At 54.4% G+C, this 15,184-nt stretch overlaps 1 protein-coding gene across 8 annotated transcripts in view; it reads right to left on the bottom strand.

The window, feature by feature from the left end:
• INCENP (inner centromere protein) overlaps nt 1–15,184 on the bottom strand; it is a 41,812-nt gene that overhangs the window by 6,739 nt on the left and 19,889 nt on the right. For 5 of the 8 annotated variants that reach the window (XM_058438801.1, XM_058438800.1, XM_058438799.1 and 2 more), the window contains 11 exons: nt 10,201–10,252; nt 9,319–9,376; nt 9,084–9,201; nt 7,816–7,867; nt 7,292–7,409; nt 7,069–7,200; nt 6,600–6,611; nt 3,022–3,131; nt 2,824–2,944; nt 2,324–2,458; nt 1,190–1,419 (listed from right to left, as the gene is read on the bottom strand). In XM_058438801.1, coding sequence (XP_058294784.1) covers nt 1,190–1,419; nt 2,324–2,458; nt 2,824–2,944; nt 3,022–3,131; nt 6,600–6,611; nt 7,069–7,200; nt 7,292–7,409; nt 7,816–7,867; nt 9,084–9,201; nt 9,319–9,376; nt 10,201–10,252 — 1,138 coding nt within the window. The remainder of the gene's footprint in view (nt 1–1,189; nt 1,420–2,323; nt 2,459–2,823; nt 2,945–3,021; nt 3,132–6,599; nt 6,612–7,068; nt 7,201–7,291; nt 7,410–7,815; nt 7,868–9,083; nt 9,202–9,318; nt 9,377–10,200; nt 10,253–15,184) is intronic. The other 3 variants (XM_032153079.2, XM_032153080.2, XM_058438804.1) reach the window with 3 other exon arrangements.

Here is a 15,184-nt window from a genome sequence, read left to right as displayed (position 1 = left end):
TGTAGATGAGTTCTGGAGTCACCTCCACAACACACTGGCTCATGACTTTGAACATGTCATTTAACCTCTCTGGACCTGTTTCCCCCTGTGTGAAGTGGAGCTGATGGCTCCCATGCCACCATGGGCTTCAACTGAGGACTAAACAAGGAGACAGGTATAAAGCATGCAGCTCGGGTACCCACCAAAGCTGCCGACACTATGACTATCACACCGCCACCCTCAAAGCCCCCTGCCCTGCCCAGCACCCTGCACATTACCTGCACCCTACGCCTTCTCGCCTTCCTAGACTCTGCTCAGAGGACCAAGGACAGCTTTGTCCCCGTCAAGCAGCCCTGACGCAGTGCGGCCCTCTGGCTGCGACTCTTCACTTCTCTGATAAACCTGAAGCCACCCACAAAGATGGACACAGAAAAAAAGTGCTGCCTGGTGGTTCCCAGGAGGTAGAGCGGGAGAGGGAACAGCTACGGGGCCTGCATGTCTCACACACACGGGCCTTGTGCTCTACTTCTGTGTGCACAGACACGGGATCCCACGTATCTCATGACCAACAGTGAGTGTGGCTTTTCCTCCTTGGCATCCCCACGACTCTCAGAACAACCAGGCACAGGGTAGGCCCAGGACAAATGCCTGTAAAACTAAACATGGAACTCTTGCTTATTGTACAGAGACCACTGCATCTGCAGAGCTGGAAGATCCCAGGGCTCCTGGGTCCACGGTTCCTAAGGCAGGGGAATAGTCTGAAAATATCAGTAGGGGGCAATCTGAGTTATTGTCCTCACCAGGGGACATGCATTTAGTGGGGACAGGGGCCAAGGATGCCAAACATCCTGCAATGTAACACAAAGATCTCTCCTGCCCAAAATGCCCATGGTGGCCCTGCTGAGAAATATCAACTCATCCTCTGAGCACCACACCTCTGCCAGTTACAAAAAGACACCTAAGAGGTCAGCACATGCAGCTGGAGGCAGAACCAAGCCAAGCCCTAAGCAAGCCCACCTACCACTCCTTGGATCTCCCATAGCCAATGGGCAGTGTATTCAGGTGGGCCACTAGCTATAGGCCTCTGGGTTTGGTGCTAAGGAAAGCACCTGCAAACCGTCACATGCAGGTGGGGCCGTGTCCAGGCAAGGTTCACACCGTCTCTCTTCCACACATGGAGGGCAGGCAGGCGGGCCAGCAGGTCCCTCACCTCTCGGCCTGGAGCCGTTCCTGTTCCCGCCGCCACTCCTGCTCTGCCAGCTGCCGCTCCTGCTCCCGCCGCTCCTGCTCCCGCCGCTCCTGCTCCCGCCGCTCCTGCTCGCGCCGCTCCTGCTCCCGCTGCTCTGCCAGCCGCTTAGCCTCGGCCGCCTTCCGCAGCCGCTCCTGCTCCTCTTCCTTCTTCTTCTGCAGCAGCTCTTGGTGCCGCCGCTCTTCCTCCTCCTGAAACGGAGAGCAAGGTCAGGTGCTGTGGCCAGGCCCGGGCCAGAGAGGCAGGACAGCAGCCCTACTCCCCCGAAGCCCAGGTGCCCCTCAGATCAGCCACCACGACGGACACCGCAGGAAGGGCACCGTGGGACATCCCGAGCAAGGCTCTGCCAGAACCACCAGCAGCAGCCTGAAAAGGCATCTTGTGACAGCTGCTGCTGCTGTAGATTTACCAGAAAGGAACCTCGGAGCCAAATTCGCTAGCTATGAAACAACGGGCAAGCATTTAAACCCTCTGGCCTGTTTCCTCGTCTATAAAATGGAGACCGCAGTTATTCCTACACTTCATGAGGTTGCTGGGTTTATATGCACAACACACTTAGAACAGGGCCTAGCACACAGTAAATAACTGACCTTGGTAACTAGTCACATAACCCCTAATGATGGATTTGCCTTCTCTAGAGTCCTAAGACTGACTGGGAAGAGGTGGGCCCTTACTCTTACAGACAGAACAGTCAGGGGGTGGACCATAACAGCAATTGTATAGAATGCTTAGCAGGCATCAGACACTACTGAGCATTTTACAGACATTAACACATTTAACCCTCACTGCTACTTGAACACATGGAAGCAGAGAGGTCAAACAGCCTGCAGAAGGTCACACAGCTAATAAATGGCAGAGCTGACTTAGGCAGTCTGGCTCCGAGTACGACCACTTAACCCTCAAATTACTGCTGCTACAGAAGATGAGAGGCAGGTTCTGGTCACCATCCCCGCCCTGGAGGCTTCTGGGAAACCTCCTCCTTGGCATGAAGCAACAAGATGGTCTGGGTCAACCACACAAGGTGGGGTGCGCCCAGTAGGGCCCCATGGTGCTGAGACAGCGCACACCCCCCCCCACCTCCTCCCTGAGGCCCACCTGCGCTCGCACCTGCTGCAGCCACCTGAGCCTACGCGCCTCCTCCTCCTGCTTCCTGCGCGCCTCCACCTCCTCCATCTTCTTGGCCGCCGCCTTTTTCTTGGCCTTCTCCTCCGCCAGCCGCTCTTCTTTGGCCTGCAGAGCCCACCCACACGTGCCCATTAGAGCACCCACATTCAATCCTGCAGAGTGGGGCCCAGAACTCTGCGTGACAGGCCCCACCTGCCCTTGAACACCTGGCTTGTTCCCACCGCCCAGGGAGAGGACACCAGAAGCCAGTCCTGCCTGAGTGTCAGACCCCACTCACAAAGGGCTGCCAGGGAAACCCAGAGCTGAGAGCGTCAGCCCTTGGCTGAGCTCCGAGTGGACTCCAGGGCCCGTGGGGCAGACCGGAGATGGGTACAGGGGTACACTGACAAATCTGCAATTTCCTGAGGGGTCCAGTCCTAACTCTTGGTCCAAGTCTGAATTGCCTGGGCCCCCACAGCCCAGGCTCCCACCTTCTCAGTCTTCTCGTCGATCTGAGCAAACTTCTGCTCAATCTGCTTCTTCTTCTCCTCCTTCATCTGCTCCACCCGCTCACGGGCCTGCAGCACCTTGCGGAGACGTTCCTCACGCTTCCTGCGGGGCATAGGACAGTCATGGGGAGCCCCACCAAGGCTGGGACAGACCACAGTCCAGAGAGCCAGGCCACTTACAGCTTCACCTCCTTCAGCCGCCGCCGCTTGTCCTCCTCCACCTTCTGCCTGCGCAGCTGCTCGGCCTCCTCCTTCCGCCGCAGGTTCTCCAGGCGCTGCCGCTCCTTCTCCTGGGGTGGCAGTGAACGAGGGAGATGGGACATGAGCAAGGACGACCCCCTACCCAGCCCCAAAAGCTGCCCACAGTCCCCAGCATCCTGCAGCCACGTGGGTGGCAGCATCAGAATGCTTCTTAGGCAGAGGTATCCCCAGCGTGGGCCCAACAGCACCCAAGCCAAGGCCCGCAGCTCCCATCTTTCCTCCCAGGAGTACTCAGCTACCTCACAAGGGCCTGAGCCACAGTGCCCTCCACTGAGCCCTGCCAAGTTTTGGGCAGCACAAAAGTCAGGCTCCAAATAGGATTTATGTGCTGATGACAACTACATGAACTGTGCTTTGAAAAAGAAAATGATGAAGGATGAGCTTGGAAGGGTGAGGAGCAGAAAGGCAGCTCTCCCAGTCACGGTGAATGTTCTAGTAAGGGGGTGGTGCAGACGCAAGGGTTAACTTACTACTATCATGTTTTGTAACATCCATACTATATGTATACATATATTCTATTGTGTATATCAACAATTTCATAATAGTTGAAAAAAAAAAGGAAATATTGCCAAATGCTAACAGATGTTACTATAGTCTAGTGAGATGGATTAGGGATGGTATTACTTTTCTTTTATTTTCCAAACTTCCTGTGACATGGCTATGCACCTTTTTTTTTTTTTTTTGGAGACAGAGTCTGCTCTGTCACCCAGGCTGGAGTGTAATGGCGTGATCTCGGCTCACCGTACCCTCCACCTCCCAGGTTCAAGAGATTCTCGTGCCTCAGCCTCCCGAGTAGCTGGAGCTACAGGCGTGTGCCACCACACCCAGCTAATTTTTGTATTTCTAGTAGAGGCGGGGTTTCACTATGTTGGCCAGGCTGGTGCTGAACTCCTGACCTCAAGGGATCCGCCCACCTTGACCTCCCAAAGCACTGGGATTACAGGCGTGAGCCACCACGCCCAGCTGGCTACGTTCATTTTGAAGGCAACTTTTAAAAAGTACTCGTTGGCTGAAAAGCTGACTGATGCTGGCACCCCCTCCTGGGCAGACACAGAAAGCCCCAGGGGCACAGCCACAGCAATGGGCAGCCAGCAAGAATGGGCAGGGGCTCTAAACCCTCCCTGGCCAAGGACAAGGCTGGTGCTTTCCCCTTGAACAGTCTGGGGCTGGGTGGAGGCTGGGACCCAGAGTGAAGCTCCACACCCATCACTCCAACCTGGCTCCCAGTAGACTCCCACCTTTGGGCACAGTGTCCAATAGCTGCCCCTCTTCCTGTACTGGTTACTATCGATTTCTCCTTGGCTTCTGAGCCTAACTGGAGGAGCACTCTCACCTAGAAATCTGGCTCCAAGGTAATACCATCCTCCCAAAGACGGAGAGAACGGGTCCCAGTAACGGGTAAGATGAAGCAGACACACTCCACCTCTCTCTCCCACTGAACGCAGCTACAGAACCTGGACAGAATGCAAGGAGCAGCTACTTGAGGCCTCTGAAAACTAAAGAGGAGCAGGCAGACAGGGAAGAAGACCAGACTTGGAAGCACCAGCCAACCAGCAGTGAGTTCCCCATTGTTTTCCTCCAGCCTAACTGAACACAGCCTGGAACTCCAAAGGAGTCACTGGGGCACGGACAGAAAGAATTCCAGGACAAGCCCTCTAGTCCTGACTCCAGCAGCAGAAAGGGAGTATCTAATGCTCAGAGAAGGCAGAAACCCCATTTTTGTTTGTTCTCTTTTCTTCTTTGCCTTGTGCTCCAGCCCACAAGCAGTCCTACGGCAACCAGGGGCAGCAGCAGTTCAAGAAAAGCTGCCAAGTCAAAATTCGAGGGAGGAGCTGTGATCCCAAAAGTGTGGGCCAAACCCTGTGTGTTGCTCTTCTGCCTGTCCACCTGCCAGGTGACCCTGGACAGAGAAAGCTGCCAAGTCAAAACTCAGAGGAGGAGCTGTGATCCCAAAAGTGTGGGCCAAATCCTGTGTGTTGTTCTTTCCCTGTCCCCCTGGCAGGTGGCCCTGGACGTGGTTGTAGAACAAGCAGAACAAGGTAACTGAAGCCCCAGCTTCCCGGCTGGAGGACAGAAAGGGGAGCCCCAGGGGAGATCGGGAAAATGATACTGCAGGTTATTGACGAACACCTAGGCTCAGCTCCAAGCTGCAGATGCTAGGATCTGACCCTAATTATCACACCAAAGGCTGAGAACCAAACTAACAGACCACCTACCAAGTCCCAGGCTGACTGCTGACTGGCACACATCCGGGAAAAGTCCAAACAGCACTGCCATCTTCAAAATCGGGACTAACATTGGAACCACAGTCCACAGAAGGCAGATGGGAACCTAGAGCCTAAACCTAACCAGGTCAATTGCTGCTAAATTGCAATGCTGAGACAATATCAACATTGTCCATAGATTTAAACAAGACCCAGAGGCTCATAGCATAATGTTCAGGATGCAGTCCAAAATGACTCTGTAGGCCCCTGGTCTCCTAACTATGGACTGTTCCCACCCACTAGATGCCCTGTGCAGGGACCTGGGATCCCGAAAGCAGGAAAGGGGACCACTTCCTGGTCTTCTCTATCACCCTGTGAGACCTGCAGGGCTCTAATCGGCACCGGTGGTAAGGCCACTGAAAGGTATACTGTCAGTCACCCTCTCCAGCAAGAGGGGAACAGGCCTCCATGAGGAGAAGCCGGTTCAGGGCCCACCTGGCCAGCTGCTGGGAAGCCCCTCTCACCTGCCGAGGCCCTCAACTGGAGGCAGAAGCCCTCCCAGCTGTCACAGGTGTCCCTGTGTGGCTGCAGAGGACCCTTCAGAAGGCTTGCAGGAACTAAAGGAATGAGGCGACTGTGGCCTTGGCAAATGGCATGGGGAGCTGAGGCTATGGGCTAAACATGTCCCCATCTGAGGGTCCTTGCTCAGGGCCAGCCTGGCTCAGCTCAGCTCTGAGGTGTCTGAGAAGAGAACAGCTTCTGTGACTTGTTTCTAGAAGCTACCACCCACTGTTCTACTGTCACCCAGCACAGCAAGACCCAGCATTTCCACCTCAGTTCAGACCCACACTTGCCCTCTCCCATCACCCCACTGCCTCAAAGCTACTGCTCAGGTCTGTGAACCAATAAATCTCAGTGGCTCTGGGGACCACAGACAACCTGTCTGTTCTCTTCAAAGACCCAGAGACCCTGACAGGGCCTGGTGCTGGGGAGGAGGGAGGGAAGGTGGCTGTGGGGAATACATCAAGCTGTAGCCCTGGTGAAAAGCCGCACCTTCTTGCTTCCTCCTAGGAGCAGAGTCGAGGGCAGGGAGGGCAGAGAAGGACGCTGGGGCCCAGAACTGCTGGGCGCCTCCAGACAGTGCACCCCTCACCGTCCCACTCTCTTCCTAAGGCTCCCTTCCCACTTACAATGTTAGTGCATCTACAGGTGCTGTCAGCTATGCAGGGAAGGGGCTACAGCGGGTGAGTGCTAGGTGGGGCGAGGTTACCGACAGGAAAAGGCTTTACTTACGACGAAGCTGCACTGTGGAGAGGAGACAAGGGAAAAGGCAAGAGTTAATGCCAGGCTGGGGGGCATCCTGCCAGGCAGGCCACATGCCCAGCTGTGCTAGCAAGCCTGCGTGGGGCCTGCCCTCCTGCCAACAGCACCCCCACCGCCTCTTCTGTCACCCAACCCTCACCCCAATGGTGGAGGTGTCCACAAGTACCCCTCACCTTAACCACACAGATCCCCAGGGCTCACACTGAGCCAGCTGAGCCTCCAGGCTGCAGTCCAGAGCCCACAAGGTCAAGTGCAGGACAGTGCCCCCAGAGGTCAAGGCAGCCGGTGGCCCCAGAGGCTTCAGCTGGCCCCTAACAGTGCCAGGCCATACTTGCCTCCGCCCAGGCTCACACTACTCCCAGTATCTTAGGGGACAGACTGGACCTTCAGCCACACTGCCCGGCTCCCACAAAGCCCGACCTGGGCACAGGCCCCTCACCTTGGGGTCCATGCGCAGGGGAGTGTTGCGCTTAATAAAGGACTTCATGACGCTGCGGGGGGCTGAGGTCGGGGTCATGAGCATCTGGTTCCTCTGCACTGTGTGCAGAAAGGTCCGGAGGGGCCGCACCACCTGCAGACGAGGACCAGGGTCAGGAGTGGGCAGGCGGGGCAGGGTACCGAAGGGGGTCAGGGCTCCAGGACAGGGCAGGCGCCTGGCTCACCTTGCTGGCCCGGCAGGGTGAGGAAGGGGTCTTGCTCCTGGGGGGCTGCAGCTCCTCATCCTCCAGGTGCTGCTCCTCGTCCAGCTCACTCACCGCCTGCTTGTAGCTGCGCTTCCTCCTGCCAAGGCACGGGCAGTGGCATCACAGGGCAGCCCGCCACAGCCCAGCCACGCCCCATCAAAAGTCACCCCGGTGAACAATATCGGGCCCAGGCGACAGGCCTCTAGACTGAAAGAGGCTGCAGAGCCTAAGCAACCCTCTGCTGCCCACTCAGAGGAAGGGGGGTGAACAGTCCAAGGTCACACGGCCAGGAGACCACACCAAGACGGGGTCGCCCTATTCACAGGCTGGCGCTCATCCACAGCATGGAGCCGCCTCCTTGGTTAAGCCACAACACCAGACCACACCCCAGCAGAGAGGCTCTGAAGCCCCTGAGCACACATGCACCTTCCCTGAGCAAGGACACAAGGCCATGTCCTCCAGGGCCCTCAGAGTTGCCCACACACCCTTTCCCTGATGCAAACCTGGCACTCTGCGGTGGCTCTCTGGGTCCATCTGCTTGGTCCATCTTGGCCTCTGTGAAGATAGCAATTTCAGCAAGGCTGCAGAAATGATGGCGGCCGCAGGGTGGGAATAGGGGTCTAGGGGGAAGAGGTCCCTGGGCAGCAGCCTTGGCAGTGGGCAAGGCTCCCTTCCTGGCAGCTCCCGGGTGGCCAAACGCAGACATATCAGCCTTAACCCTGACTAGCCTTGAGGAATCTACAAGCACTTTGGGAGGCCAAGGCGGGCAGATCCCTTGAGGTCAGGAGTTCAGCACCAGCCTGGCCAACATAGTGAAACCCCGCCTCTACTAAAAATACAAATCTACAGATGCCAGGGCCTGGCTACCCCCAGCTCATGAACACCTCCCCGCGAGTGCCTGGCTCTATGGTAGGCAAGGCAGGGCGGGAGGGTCCTGTTGAGGCGGCAGCTCCAGACGTGCCCCACCCACCTCTGACACTAAGAACGGTGTGTAGACACCTTGTAGAAGCAGGAGCTCCAAGCCCCTTGCACAGCTTCTAAATCCCATCCCTCCTGGGCCATGCAGCTGGTGTGGCCATGACAGGAGGAGGGGGCAGCTCCTGCTGCAGGATCAACATGCAGGGTGTAGGGTCAGTATTATTTTGTTTCACTGCTAGAAGAAGGTGCACCTTACTCCAAAAGTTCCTCGCAGCAGCCCTTGGGGCTGTGGGGCTGGCATGACCATTGTCCCTGACCATGTCGTAAAGAGGAGGGGGCTGTGTTCAAGATCTCACAGCTACAGTGCACTTTCCACCAGAGAGAGGTACCCTTCTCAGGGAGATGTGAGACACTCCCAAACCTACTGCTCTCCAGCCTTCTTTAGACAAGGATGGACACACAAAGGTCAGAAAGGAGCTGACGGGGGAGGCAAAGCAGGAGGCCAGGTGGGTGTTCAATCCCCAGCCTACGGCTCTTCCCACTGGCCCCTGGAGTCAAAGTCAAGGCCTTGACCTGGCCTCTTCATATCCATACCCCAGTGCAGCCCCTTCCGCTGCTTCCTGTCCCAACCAGCTACAGCCCCCCATGCTGCACTCACTGACGGCTCCAGCCCAGCGGTGGGAGGTGAAGCCTACAGACTCAAAAGGGATCTCTGTACCCCCAGGTTTAATTTCTCTTTAGCCTACTGGCCCAGAAAATGGGGCTTCCTTATCCCAAGAGAGAAGGTCAGGCCGAGGCCGCCAAGGCCTGCTGTGGCTCCGGGCACTGCACACGGCAGGTCAGGAAGCCTCACCTTGCTGCCCTGCAGAGGGTGTTTCCGGGCTGCTGGCTGCAGGCTTCGGGTTGGGTGTGCTGTCGGCAATCTCCGTTTCATTGCGGGGCCACGAGTTATTTCCGTTGTTCTCAGGGACCTGTGGAAAGAACCAAGGCTTTAGGGGTCTCGACCTGGAACCCAAGGCCCAGGATGGCCGCAGGGCAGAGTGGGAGCCCCAGAGGTGAGTCCTCCCTTCCCCAGGCAGCCGTCTTACCTCTGGCTCAGCTGCCGCTACAGGCTCAGCCTTCTCGGAGGGCTCCTTCTGCTCAGAACTGAAAACAGAAGGGGGACTCTGAGGGGACTGCCCAGCTAGTCCACGCCCTCCCCCTAGGGAGTCCCTCTCCCACTCCAGGGATGGGGACCCAAGAGATCAACACAAAGTGCCGTGGCCAGGGCCACCAACCCACAGCCCCCTGCGGGATGGCAGGATGGCAGCTCCAGGCAATGGCTCCATGGACAGACAAGGGATATCAGCTTCAGAATGTGGCTTCATCTCCCCAGCACCCCACCACAGAGCTGGCTCAGGATGTGAGCCCTGTCCTCAGCTCCGCCTCCACCTCTTGGGCCCAGGTGAGCTGCATCTCTTTTGTGGTCTGTTCTCTATTCATCACGGGGCTGGCAAGGCCAGCAGGTCTGCCCAGTCACCCTGTTTCCCCATCCCAAGAACAAACCCTCTGCTCTGCAGGAAGGAGGGAGGGGGCTGGTTTTAGTGACGGCAGGACACAGCCTCCAGGAAAAGGAGTCTGTGTCCTGGCCCGAAGCACTGGGTGTAATCCTGGAGCACCCCTATCCTACCCCAGCCAGTTTGAATGTAGCTCTTCCTGGCAGCTCCGCCTCACCCCCAACCTCTGCAGCCCACGCCCCAGGGTCAGGTCTGGCCAGGCAACCAGCAAAACTGACGGGCGCTGCAAGGAGACCAGGCGGCCAACACCCACATCACTCACTGCCTGGTCAGACAGGGAAAAGGGGCAGCCCCTGGGCAGTCAAGGCTCAGTGGGGAAGACTCAGCCCAGGAATTGCTTCCAGCCTGGTGCTCACCTTGGCTCCCTGTCCTGGTGTGCCCTGCCCACCTGCAAAGCCCTGGAACTGAACTCACCCAACTTTCTGGGGCATCTCAACATTCAGGAGCCTCTCCAGGTAACTGTGACCTGAGGGGGAAAAGAAAGGCACAAAAGATCTCATCAGAAACCACACAGGTCCCACTCTAAGGGGTCCAGGGACCAGGTTCCAGCAAGGGCCTGGCCACTGCTCCCATCACTAGCCGCAGAGCCCCCACCATGCCCAGGACCCTCCCCTCAGCACACATCCTAGTGTCCTCATCAGAGCTGCTGGCTTCATGTCCCCTGCTGCTTCCCAGATGGTCTTCCCATGCCCATCTGAGAGCACGGCTGGGCACCTTCACTGGGCTGGGAATATCTTGAGAAGAGGGACAATGTCTGTTGCAGCTCCAGGCCCCAAACCCCCAGCATGGGGCCCAACACAAAGCAGCTTATTCTGTCAACAAATGTTCATCAAGTGTCTACAGTGTACTGGGACCTGGGCCAGGCCCCAGGGCCCCAATGGTGAGCAAAACAGAACCACTATCTGGTCTAGATAACAATCATCAAATAGTCCTATCAACAACACCGGCACAGGCAATGATGGAACAGAGCAGAGAAATTTTTTTTCTTTTTTTTGACACGGAGTCTCGCTCTGTTGCCCAGGCTGGTGTGTAGTGGAACAATCTCAGCTCACTGCAACCACTGCCTCCTGGGTTCATGCGATTTCCGGCTAATTTTTGTATTTTTAGTAGAGATAGGGTTTCACCATGTTGGCCAGGCTGGTCTCAAACTCTTGACCTCAAGTGATCCACCTGCCTCAGCCTCCCAAAGTGCTGGGATTACAGGCATGAGCCACCACGCCTGGTCCAGAGCAGAGAATTTTAAAAGCCTATGATGGGGGGACCTGAGCTGGCCTGGAGTTTACAGACAAAGGAGGAGGATGCCCAGGCCAGTGGTTCTCAGCTTGCATCCTCTGACCTCTGGACGTCCTTGAGACCCATGGGGGATCCACGAGGTCATAACTAATCATGATACTAAAATGATGATACTAAAATGTTACTTTCCCCTTTCACTATGTTGACATTTGCCCTGATGGCACAAAAGCAATGAGGAACAAGCTGCTGAAGCCTCAGACCCAGTCAAGGCCAGAGCATCAAACACTATCCTCGGACCACACACTCACGGGAAGGAGAGATGTCCAGTTTCACTGAGGAATGTCCTTGATGAAGGTGTAAAAGGTACTAATTTTTTTTCTTTTTTTGAGACAGACTCTCACTCTATCACTCAGGCTGAATGCAGTGGCGCAATCTCAGCTCACTGCAACCTCCACCTCCTGGGTTCAAGCGATTCTTGTGCGTCAGCCTCCCAAGTAGCTGGAATTGCAGGCACGTACCACCACACCCAGCTAATTTTTTATATTTCTAGTAGAGATAGGGTTTCGCTATGTTGGCCAGGCTGGTCTTGAACTCGTCCTCAAGTGAACCAACTGCCTCAGCCTCCCAAAAGTGCCGGGATTATGGGCGTGAGCCGCTGCGCCTGCAAAAGTCCTAATTTTACTAAATCTAAACTCAAGTACATGCCATTCTACTCTTCTGTGTGCTGAGGTGAGAAGTGTGCACAATGCCTGTTGCTGCAAACCCAACTCTCCGTGAAAAGCGCTCGTCTCTAAGCTGCCAGCTGCACTAGCCACTTTTTCACCTGGAACACTATTATTAATTAAAAGAACGACCGACAAACAATGGTTATTCAATCTTGGGTATCTGGAAGACATTTTCTCACAAGTCAATGAAGTGAATCCATCACAAAAATAAAACACCATGTGCTGACAATAATTTAAAAATTGAGCCAAGCCCGGGCGCGGTGGCTCACGCCTGTAATCCCAGCACTTTGGGAGGCTGAGGCGGGTGGATCATGAGGTCAGGAGATTGAGACCACAGTGAAACCCCGTCTCTACTAAAAATACAAAAAATTAGCCAGGCGTAGTGGCGGGTGCCTGTAGTCCCAGCTACTTGGGAGGCTGAGGCAGGAGAATGGCATGAACCCGGGAGGTGGAGTTTGCAGTGAGCCGAGATTGCGCCACTGCACTCCAGCCTGGGCAACAGAGCGAGACTCCGTCTCAAAAAAAAATTGAGCCAAAAAGAATCCAAGAGTAGAATTTTGAAAAGCACGTATCCACCACCAGCAAGGTCCCAGCATCCTAATACCTAAGGACTTTTCTGATGAGGTCAGAAAACAAATGTGCTTTTTTAGGATATTATACAATGAAGGGTGTCAACACTTGGAAGACGTGCATAACTTGGTGAAACAATATTTTCCAAATGATCGATGTATGTGGTTATGAAATCACACACATCTAAAAGATCCATTCAAAGAGTGGCCAGGCGTGGTGGCTCACGCCTGTAATCCCAGCACTTTGGGACGCCAAGGCAGACGGATGATTTGAGGTCAGGAGTTTGAGACCAGCCTGGCAACATGGTGAAACCCCGTCTCTACTGAAAAGACAAAAATTATCTGGGCGTCGGTGGGCACCTGTAATCCCAGTTACTCCGGAGGCTGAGGCAAGAGAATCGCTTGAACTGGGAGGCAGAGGTTGTAGTGAGCCGAGATCGCACCATTGCACTCCAGCCTGGGCGACAGAAAAAAAAAAAAAAAAAAGTGCAAGGTAGACCCATGTGAATCACAAACATATTTCAGTTTCACACACCAAAAACTTTAAGAATACCATTTTTCTCTGATAAAAAAAATTGACAATTATTGGAAAAAGTATACTATCCTCTTCCCAATACACACTGTGTGAGGCCAGATGTTCTTCAGCTACATTTTTTTTTTTTTTTTTTTTTTGAGACAGAATCTCGTGAAGTGGCATGAATTCAGCTCACTGCAACCTCCACCTCCCGGTTTCAAGCAATCCTCCTGCCTCAGCCTCCTGAGTAGCTGGGACTACAGGCACGCACCACCACGCCCAGATAATTTTTTGTATTTTCAGTAGAGACAGGTTTTCACCATGTTGGCCAAGATGGTCTCAATCTCTTAACCTCATGATCCGCCCACCTCGGCCTCCCAATGTGCTGGGATTACAGGTGTGAGCCACCGTGCCCGTCCAGTTCTTCAGTTACTTTAACCCAAACAGCGCAATGCAACAACAGATCAAACGCAGAATGTGGCTTACTTAAAGTCACACAATAAAGAGATTTGCAAAATGTAGAATAATGCCAGTCTCTTCAGCACATTTTTGTTTTGGAAAAGTTATTTTTTCATAAAAAGTCTTAATGTAAACAGGTGATAGGCTTGGTACTTGCATTTTATAATGTTAAAATATTAAACAATATTTTTAAATCTTTAAAGTACTAAATATTCATATAAAAATATTAATATTTAAAATACTTTTAAACTCCTCAGTTTTAATTTCTAATACAGTAACTATCAATAGATATAACCTCATAATCAAAGCTTTTTTTTTTTTTAACAGAGTCTCACTCTGTCACCTAGGCTGCAGTGCAGTGGTGCAATCTCAGCTCATTGCAGCCTCGACCTCCTGGGTTCAAGCAATCCTCCCACCTCAGCCTCCTGAGTAGCTGGGACTACAGGCACATGCCACCATACCTGGCTAATTTTTTCCATTTTGGTAGAGATAGGGTCTGGCCATGTTGTCCAGGCTATCAAAAGCTTTTTGAGGCTGAGGCTTAATCATTAAAAACAGGAAGCCTGGGGCCCTCACTCTCAGCACTCACTCTGGTATCCTCACCACAGCTGCTAGCTTTATGTCCCCGGCTTCTTCCCAGCTGCCTGTTCCCAGTGCCACTGGTCTAGGGAGAAGGAGGGCCAAGGCCACAAGGCAGGAAAAAAAGAGGCTTTTTGGGGAACAGAGAGAAGGTAGCTGAGCTGGCACATCCTGAGCCATGGGGGCTTGGCCAGAGTTCAGGCTGGGAGGTGGCCAGCGGGAGGTTGGGGTGCACAGGGTCTCAGGAAAAGAGGGAAGACAACAGGCCAGGCACAGAGAAGGGAAGCCGGGACCCTTCCTGGGTATAGTAGCCAGGTTTGGGGAGGTGGTGGGAGCAGCTGCAGGGCCAGGCTGACAGTGGCGGGTGGTGATGACCACCATTTTAAGGGGTCTATACCCAGAAGATACATCCCCCGCATCTCCCCATGCCATGTCATCCCAGCTCACGTGCTCCCTGATGAAGACGCCCATGTGACTACATGGCTCTCCCACCAGCACAAGTGTTCTCTGGAATGCTAAGTGCCATCTGCACGCCATTCAGGCCTCAGAGCTGGTCTGGTGGTACGGAAGTGGCCTAAGCACTGGCAGAAGGACGGAAGGGCTATTCTCCAATGCAGAGGTGGCTTGAACGCCCCAAGGTGGAGCCCTGAGGCAGTGGGCCTGTCCCTTCCTATCCACTTCAGAACTGCTGCCCAACGGGCCCCGCAGGCAGGTGCGCACCAGGCCAGGAGGCAGGGGATTCCTGCTGACACACAGCAGTTCCACACCCTGGGGCCACACTCTGGCTTCCAGAGGCCCCCTCCACCCACCCTGACTGCTGGCTTTTTTTCCTATCTCATTTTTCCATTCCTCTGGTGCAGGTGTTTCCTTCCCATCCCGAATTTAATTTTTGGGAAATTAAATTTGTTAATTTCCCAAAAATTAACAAATTGAACTCAAATCCCTGTGTCAAGGGCTGCTCATGGGGAAAACCCAAACCAAGACTCCACTTCGGAGCTGCCCGAGAGCCTCTCCCAGAGCCTGGTATCAGGAAGACCCCCCGGGAAGCCTCCTCCCCTGTCACCGCCCCACTGCCTGACACCCTTGCAGCTCCTCACTAGGGGTCGGCCTTGTCACACCCAAACTGAGCGTCAGCCGTTGGTGAGTTTACTCAAATAAGATGTACTAAGTATCCACTACACCCAAGCACTAAGATGAGTTATCTATTCACATTCAAAGCAAGTGTTATCACCATTTCATAGAAAAACTGAGGTTGAGAGAAGGGGTGCGCCCAAGGTCACCCAGGGTCTGTGTGATTCCAGATCCTAGATCCTGTATCC

Source organism: Hylobates moloch, unplaced genomic scaffold (genome assembly GCF_009828535.3).
Source record: "Hylobates moloch isolate HMO894 unplaced genomic scaffold, HMol_V3 SCAFFOLD_5, whole genome shotgun sequence".
Taxonomy (NCBI): Eukaryota; Metazoa; Chordata; class Mammalia; order Primates; family Hylobatidae; genus Hylobates; species Hylobates moloch.
This window is presented reverse-complemented; position numbering and strand designations above follow the sequence as displayed.